Source organism: Colobus angolensis, unplaced genomic scaffold, assembly GCF_000951035.1.
Source record: "Colobus angolensis palliatus isolate OR3802 unplaced genomic scaffold, Cang.pa_1.0 Scaffold82, whole genome shotgun sequence".
NCBI classification, from domain to species: Eukaryota; Metazoa; Chordata; class Mammalia; order Primates; family Cercopithecidae; genus Colobus; species Colobus angolensis.
In genome coordinates this window covers 6,007,676-6,015,626 of record NW_012122043.1, presented here as the reverse complement: position 1 = coordinate 6,015,626, position 7,951 = coordinate 6,007,676, and the positions used below count along the sequence as shown (strand labels likewise).

The following is a 7,951-nucleotide window of genomic DNA, read 5'->3' as shown; positions in this document are numbered from 1 at the left end:
GCCTCTGAGTAATGTTTAATGATGTAAGAAAATGATCACAGTATAGTGATCAATAAAAAATGAAAAACAATACAAAGTATTTGTATAGTCTTATCTCAATTAGGCACATACACATTTAGATTCAAAGAAAACCCATTGGAAGGAAATCCACTAATTGACAAAAGTTATCTCTGAATAGCATGATTATGGGTGATTTTTCTTTCTTCTTGAGCTCTTATGTGTTATTTATATATTTCTTATAATGAAAATTCTGAGATCAAAACAGTGATCTTTTTTTTCTTTGTGCAATTGGAAAGTCAAAATAGAAACAGCAAAACTAAAGTTATCTTTGATTCCTTAATGTTGCACAAAGGAGGGGCTTTCAGTTGAAAAAAAGACACGTTCTTTCCTTAAAAGAATCCCCTGGCCACGGGTGCAGGCTGTGCCAGCCAGTTCTGTAGCTGGCCCTGCTGTGCAAGCACAAGCCACATGAAAGGGCTGAGAGAAAGCGTCCCTGCCCCCTCCCTCCATCACATCCCGCATGATACTAATGTGGGCTCTGTTACCTCCGCAGTACGGGGTGGACGTCATGGCCCGAGATGCCCACGGGAACACAGCGCTGGCCTACGCCCGGCAGGCCTCCAGCCAGGAGTGCATCGACGTGCTGCTGCAGTACGGCTGCCCCGACGAACGCTTCGTGCTCATGGCCACTCCCAACCTGTCCAGGAGAAACAATAACCGGAACAACAGCAGCGGGAGGGTGCCCACCATCATCTGAGGAACAGCCGTGCCCGCCTGCTCGCCACACCCGGGACGCGGCAGCCTTGCCGCATACTCGCTCGGAATTCGCAGCACGTGAGTCCCGTCGCATCCCCTCCCTCTTCCTGGTGGCCGCCTCCCTCCCGCCCACCCACTGTCACCCCAAACAAAATCACAAAACCTGGACATCCTCAAGGGGCGAAGAGGCGGCCGGGAGACTGCAGAAGTGGCTCCTTTTCATCAACTCCCCTAAACCACAAACAGGAGAGAGCGACGGGCCTCGGCCCTTTGACGATAGCACACGGCGCAGGACCCTTGTCCTGGTGGCACAAGGGACGGGGACGTGAGGGGGAGGGGAGGCGAGGAACAAGGAGAAGGGGCAACTTTCGTTAACTGGCAGTTAAGCACATAGTACATTTCACCTCTACCGAACGGAACACTTGGATTCCATCTCTTCTCTGAGGAGCTTGGCGGCATAAATCAGAAGCAAGCACAGAGTTTGTCAGGTTTGAAGCCCCTATGATGGTATGTGTCAAATCAGTTGTAGCTAATCTGTCCAGGGAGAATACTGGCTTCATTACACTTGTATAGTTGAGTTCTTCCAGCATTACTGCTGTTTAATAGAACATGATTAGTCATCACCGAGAAGAAAGCATATTAGCCGAGGAGGTAGTTACGTGGCACGCTGCGGTGATTGCCACGATGTGATTGCAATACTCTTAGAAGCATCATATTATCCCAGACATGTTCTTTCAAGCCCTTGGAGCCCTCCTTTCTAAATTCACTGTCATAATTTAGGATCTGTTTAATTTTTCAGTCCAAAGAGAGGAAATCAGTCGCTGAGTATTATTTGACTCCAGTCTCCTTGGTGCAAAAACAAAATGGGAAAAATAAATAAGAATAACTCAGAAATTCAAAAGGAAATCACAAATTCAGCTAACAATAGCATTTCGAGTATATTTCGTAAACTAAGTAAATACACAAAAGGCTATTTTTTCCGACCGTAAGAGAGATTTTATGTCCTTTTGCCAAGGTGGATGTGTTAGTCTCAGGCCCTCCTGGGCCACATTGCCCAAGACACACAGGCTTCTGTATTATGTATTTAGATAAGATGTGTGAAAATATATTTGAATAAAAGAAGTTCATAAATATGCATTGATTTTTGTACAGACAAATGGCACCTCTCTTAATTTATAAATTGAACTGGATGTGAACTAATAATGTGCAACTAGTTGAGATAAGAGGGTTACAGATCATTGTACATGGAAAATATTCCCAGCAGTAAACACTTCCATTAACGTGATCTACAGCTTTTAAAAAGGAGCATCTCAGAATAAGATGGTGGTACAATTTGCTTATTAAAATTGAGAAAGAAAAAAAAGACACACTGGAGTATATTAGAAAGGAAAAAGAAGGAATGTGGTTTCTCATGATTGAAAGCATGATTTAGATCGGATGCGGCTTTTGCTAACCAAGACCAAGGGGCTCTGGCAAGACGGGGCGGTTTTCCGAATGCCAGACCGAGGTGCCTTACGGAAGGCAGCTGCCGATGGTTCTGTGGCACAGACTGGCTCCTGAGAACCCAGACAACCTTGACCCGGCAGCCCGGCCCTCCACGCTAGTACCTCGCCTGATATCCATCGTCGCGGTATCTGGCCGCTTCAGACGTCCGCCGCCTTCCGTGGTGGTAGTCAAACGTAGTCAGCCAAACCACAGCATCCCTTAGATTAAAAGCAAACGGGGCAGCTTTGCCCAGAGCCCGCTGGCAGTGTGACGCGGGGAGAAGGGTTGTCACGATGGAAGATGAGGACACTAGACTCCTGTAGCACAGAAACACAGAGCCACACGCGCTGGCAGCCTCCAGGGTGTTCCTCCCTCTCCTATATTAAACCTTATATTTTATAAGAGTTTTTCCTCTTCTTTCACTTTTTAAAAAAAATTAAAGTAGGTGGGGAAAAAATAAAGCTTTACACATAATTTATATGTGGGTAAGTGTTTCATGGAAATTTCTAATCTTAACGAAGCTAAGTGGAGCTCACTCGTATCCAAAAGTGTAACAGGTGCAGACGCCACAAGTCTGAGAACTTTGACGACAGTCCCATCGTCCTGCCATTTGATTTTTCAGTCTGCGTTTCATCACTGTGTAGCTATTGTAAATGTGAATAGAAAAGAAAAAAAGGTCATTGCCTATTTTTGAAGAGCGCATTGGTGTTCGAATCTACTAGACACACTCGCTCCACACAGCCTTCACTGTAGACTCTGTAGTGGACACAGATATAGCATAAATGAAATTGTTAAATTATTTCATTGTAGTGAATTCCCAGTATAGGAATGCTTTATCATAGTGAAGCTTCTTTTGAGAAGAAACGGAACTCCTTGAGGCTTCTCTTTGGGATGTATATGACTGTGTACATATTATTCTATGTGTTTATAATATAATATTTTCCCAAATGACTTCTTGTTTCACTTTGCCTTCCACAACCTGAATGCTAGATTGGCTTTTTCCCTTCCTGGTCCCCAGCACAGGCCGCCTTGACTCCCCCTCAGAAAACACAGCCCCTTCCCTGGCATTCTCCACGATGTCCATCTGCTCCAGCAGCCGCTTTCTAGGGCCCAAGTTTTAGTAGCAAAAAGAAAGGCAGTTTCGAGGATCTTTCCAAATGAAGAAGACAGCTGGCTAATCTGTTTGTATTTCAGTGTCTAACCAGAAGCCCTTTCTTTGCTGACCACACTCTCGTTCCCACTTTCAAGCTAATTACCACCAAGGCTGGGAGAGGCAAGGACCGAGGGCAGAGTTAGGAGTAACTCGTTTGAGAAGGCAGTTGAGTGTTTGTTGTTCATTTCCATGTTCAGTTGTGTGACGTGATGATGACAGATCAGCACTGCAGGATCCACCTCACCGTTCCGGTTCAGAATTAAAACTCTGCCTTGACGAGAAACAGCCAGCTGGGGGAGGCACACGAGCGGCCTGTGTCACCCTGTGGGTGATCTAGACGCGTCTGCACCCCGACGTTCAGCTTCGCAGAGACTGAACTTGGAGGGGAGCGGAGGGGTGTGGTGCAGACCTGGCTGCAGCAGGAACAGCCCACAGGGACAGGACTATGATTCGACCTCAGGTGCTGGGGCGGACAAGTGGTTTACCCCGCCCAGCACCCCAGTCCTGGTCCCTGGTCCTTCTCTCGGTTTCATCCCAGGAAATAAGCAGCCCGAGGGTGAGCAAGTGACAAGTTTCTGAGTCATTTGCCCCAAAACCAGGTGCAGTGTCCTATCTCCCATGCGTGTGCACAATGTATATGCACCGGAAAGGAGGGCGAAAGCAGCAGGTCGCTCGCCAGTCACAGGGTTCTCAGACGCAGGAGAGAGCGGGATCTTACTGAATTGCATTTCCTGCAGGGCCCCTGGTCCACAGGCCAGTTCTGGGCAGTGGCTTTGCAGCACAAGGGCCTTGCGTTGAAGCTCCCTCTTCTGACACTCTGCCCAGCCTGATGAGGTCTGCGTGGTTCCGGCCTCTGTCATCCAGTGTGGATACCCGTCTTCCTGTTTCTGTGACATCTGCACATTGGAGGTCATTCCCTATGTCTGAATCGGAGCTGTTGCTAACCTTGTTAGGGAGAAACATGGTCTGATGAAAAAGACCCCTAGGCTCAGCCGGCCCTGCCATCCCTCCAGAGGATTCCCACACAGCTCTGGACAAGCACCCAGCTTCCTGAGCTCTTTTTCCTCATCTGTGAAAGTTGCAGGGTGCAGTGAGGTTTCAAACCCGTGTGATAAATGCCGGCCTCACACCTGGCCAGGTGATGCTGGGGAGACAGGAGCACATGTTAAGAACAGAGACACTGATGGGACCAAAGCTGGCACACACACCGGGAAACCTGCCCGTGGCTGACACTGTCCTCCAGCCTGCACCCGGGGAGGCCGTGACGGGTATGTTTGCCAAGCGCCTCCAGTAGAGCCCGGGGCCCTCCTCTCTCAGCCTGCCAGTGCCCTGCCCTGGCCCTCCACATGGCGAGGAACAGCGTCAGTGAGGAGGGGAGGCTGCCAGGAAGTGCTTGCTCCCTGAGAGCCTCTCTGGAACCTGCCCACTTTTCTCAACATGGATATTCCACTTTGTAGTCTGAAGCTGATTTTCTAGAGGCGTGGAAGGGGCTGAGTTCTGCCCTCGTGCTGTTCGCTGGTGCTGGTCAGGGCCAAGACGACCCTTCCCTCTGCCCCACAGCCTGTTGAGGTGGCGTCAGCGTGGACAGCGTCCCTCCCTTCAGATGCCACCTTCCCGTTGCCGTGAGCTGCGTGACTCACGCGTGCATTGGGCCTCCCCTCCTCCTCCTGTCTGAGATCGGAGCTTGCTGGAGAGCACCCCGGGTCGCTGTGCTTGGCTGCAGGCCCGTCCCTCTCTCCCCGTCCCCAGGCTTCCAGTGTGTTTTGTGCTTGAACTTGGTGGACTCATCTTACCCCACAAGAGAGACCTGCTCAGTCTGCAGCATGCAATGTGCCGTAGGCGCCCTGGGTCCCCGTGGTGCCCAGGAGGCCAACTCTGCCTCCCTGCACTTAGGATGTTCTGGAAATGAGGAGAAATCCATATTCCTGCCCTGGGAGGTGAGAAACCTGGCAATGATGTAGCTTCCCCTGAGATGGGGTATAATCAGGCCTCAGCAGCTACTCAGGAGGCAAAGGTGTTTGGAAAGCCAAACCCCAAACCTCCAGCGGGGCCGCTTCCCTCCCCGCACGGCGTGTGCTCTGCTTCCGTCCCTCACCTCCTGCACAAGGTCGTTGAGACTTTTCTAGAACTCCCTGGGGTTGTATTTATGGCCTTCAAGCAAACAAATTGAAAAGCAGTCAGGAAGGAGTTCTGATAGAAAAGTGCTGGAGACACACAGCTTTCCTTCAAAGGAAATGTAATTTATTTCCAGCCGTCGCCTCAGATGGGGGTTTCATGTGTTGTGAAGTCACATCTTGAATGATTGTCACCCTCATCCTTCCCCAAAAAGCTAAATAAGGGCCTTTGGCATCAATGCGTGCATTCTCCACCTTTCCGAGGCTCGCGCTTGGATTTCTGAGCCCTTGTGGTCACATGGCTTTAATGCCGCCCCCGTCCCCCCAGGCCAGGCCAGCACGCCCAGATGATAGTGCGGCCAGGAGACCCCCCTGCCCTGCCCAGTGGACAGAGCTGCCCCAGCCCTGCTGTGTGCCCTGTGGGGACGGGCCCTCTCTCATTTAACCACGCACGTTAGGTTGCTTTTCAGTGAAATGTCAGCTTTGCTCCCATTATGCGGGAGACAGAAGGGGCACAGGTGTGTCTCCTTGGAGTCGCTGGGTCACTAAGACACAGTCCTCAGACTGGTCCTTCCGACACAGCCAGGGAGTGATCTTGATCGCTGGCCCCTGGGATGCTGCGCTCTGTGATTAGAGAGAAGTGACCAGTGCCCCGTCTGTGATGAGACAGAAACCCCTATGGCAGACTCCTCCCCTTCTCCATGGAGGAAGACATATGTACTTAGATATTTACTGTTTCAAAAACACAAACTTTCTTCCCCTTAGAGAAGAAATACTGCCCTTAAATAGACTGTTGAAATATTAATGCCCCCCCGACCCCCCGCCGCCCCATGTAATCGGTGTGTCTGCGGCTTTCCTCGCATCACACGTCTGCGTTGGCAGGTGATTCTGGAAAGGGCGTTTGTGAAACCAACAAGTCTGTTTTGAACCTGTGAGTTGTATGAGAAAGTATGTAAGTTCACCAGTGTAGTAAACACCCACCCCAGAGTAGCAGTAAGCAAAGCGAAATCTGAAAACCCGTTCTTACTGCCTTTCCCTATGGGGTGCTGGTTTTGGTGTAAAATGACAGCACTTGGTTTGGGGTTTTGCACCTGTTTGGTAGAACTGTTCTTGTCTGAGGCCCTCACCCCCTACAGATGGGCCTCAGGGCCTGGAGATGGGCACGTGGGGCTGGAGTGGCCAGCAGAGACTCATGGGCTCTGAAAGCCCCAGCGCTCAGGCCTAAGGCTGCTAAGTGAGACCAGCAGGCAGCTGTGGCATCCGGCCTTGGGACACCCAAGCTGGGCCGCTCCGTGTGCCCAAAACAGGATATCCTCATGAATGTGGGGAGAGCTGGCTCAGGGCTTGGCTTTCATTTTGGCCTGGCACAGGGCATCTGTAGGGAGCACCCCCAACCCGAGGATGGTAAAACCATATGATAGAGACTCCTTGTCGAAGTCCACGTCAGACTGATCTAGAATGCACTCTGGGGGAATTGCATGGCCTTTGCCTTGAGATGCAGGTGAAAGAAAGGAACCAAACAAGGCGTGAGTGTGTTGGGGAATCTTCCCAGTGGAACAAACCCCCTTAACACACCAGCTGTTGGGAACAGCTGCCCCTAAATCGGATTAAACCCTCATCTCCCTGCATCTCCCTGGTGCCAAACAGTCCACACTGGCCCAGGAAGCTCATGTCTGAGCTGCTTGGAGAGCTCTGGTAAAAGAAGACACTGGAAGCCCACTCAGTCAGCAGCTGTGCAAGAGGATGTCAGGGGCTTTTGGACTTGAGGAAGGACAGTCTAGGCACATGGAATCCTGATGGGCCCCACGCAGACACTGGCAGGCAGCCCAGCGCCACAGCCCTGGGGTGGGAGGTACTCCCCTGACATTCCGGGAGGTCCCTGGGCAAACGCACTTCCCGCCTGGGTTCTCGGGGTAGGAGAACAGAGAAGGCTCCAAGGTGTTGTGAGCCAGGGGCCGGTCTGGGGAGTGGGTCTCACGCACTGCTCAGGTTGGCACATGAGGGACCTCCCCAGCCCCAGGGGTCCCAGCAGGGTTCTCAGCATGGCTGTTTTCAGGGTGCACAGGTGACCGGAGAGGGGTGGGGCAGTTGCATGGTGGATGGGCAAAGTGTGCATTTAGCAGCTGCTTCATGGCATTGAGAACGGGGGAGAGGGCCCAGCACTGTCATGTTAGAAATAATTCTTTCTTGCAGACTTGAAAAGCATCAGTTTCCCTCCCACAGCTGGGTTTTTTGTGTCTGAAATACATCTGATTCTCCAGATGCAGCCCCTCTCAGCCCTGAGCACCTGAGCACTGGGGAACCTTTGTTGGGCTCAGCCTGGAGAGGGGAGGGTCACGCGGGTCCCGGGGGCAGGTCTCCTGCCCTGACTGTTCCCTTCTGCCAGCTTGGAATTTGGTTCTCATCTTGCCACAGGGGCGTGTTTCCTAAAGGGGAGCCGGAG

The 7,951-nt window shown here is 51.3% G+C and overlaps 1 protein-coding gene across 1 annotated transcript in view; it reads left to right on the top strand.

Moving 5' to 3' along the window:
• AGAP1 (ArfGAP with GTPase domain, ankyrin repeat and PH domain 1) overlaps positions 1–3,192 on the top strand; it is a 611,312-nt gene extending 608,120 nt beyond the window's left edge. The window contains exon 18 of the mRNA XM_011929622.1: positions 554–3,192. Coding sequence (XP_011785012.1) covers positions 554–757 — 204 coding nt within the window. The 3' untranslated portion in view covers positions 758–3,192. The remainder of the gene's footprint in view (positions 1–553) is intronic.
• The last annotated feature ends 4,759 nt before the right edge of the window (positions 3,193–7,951 follow it).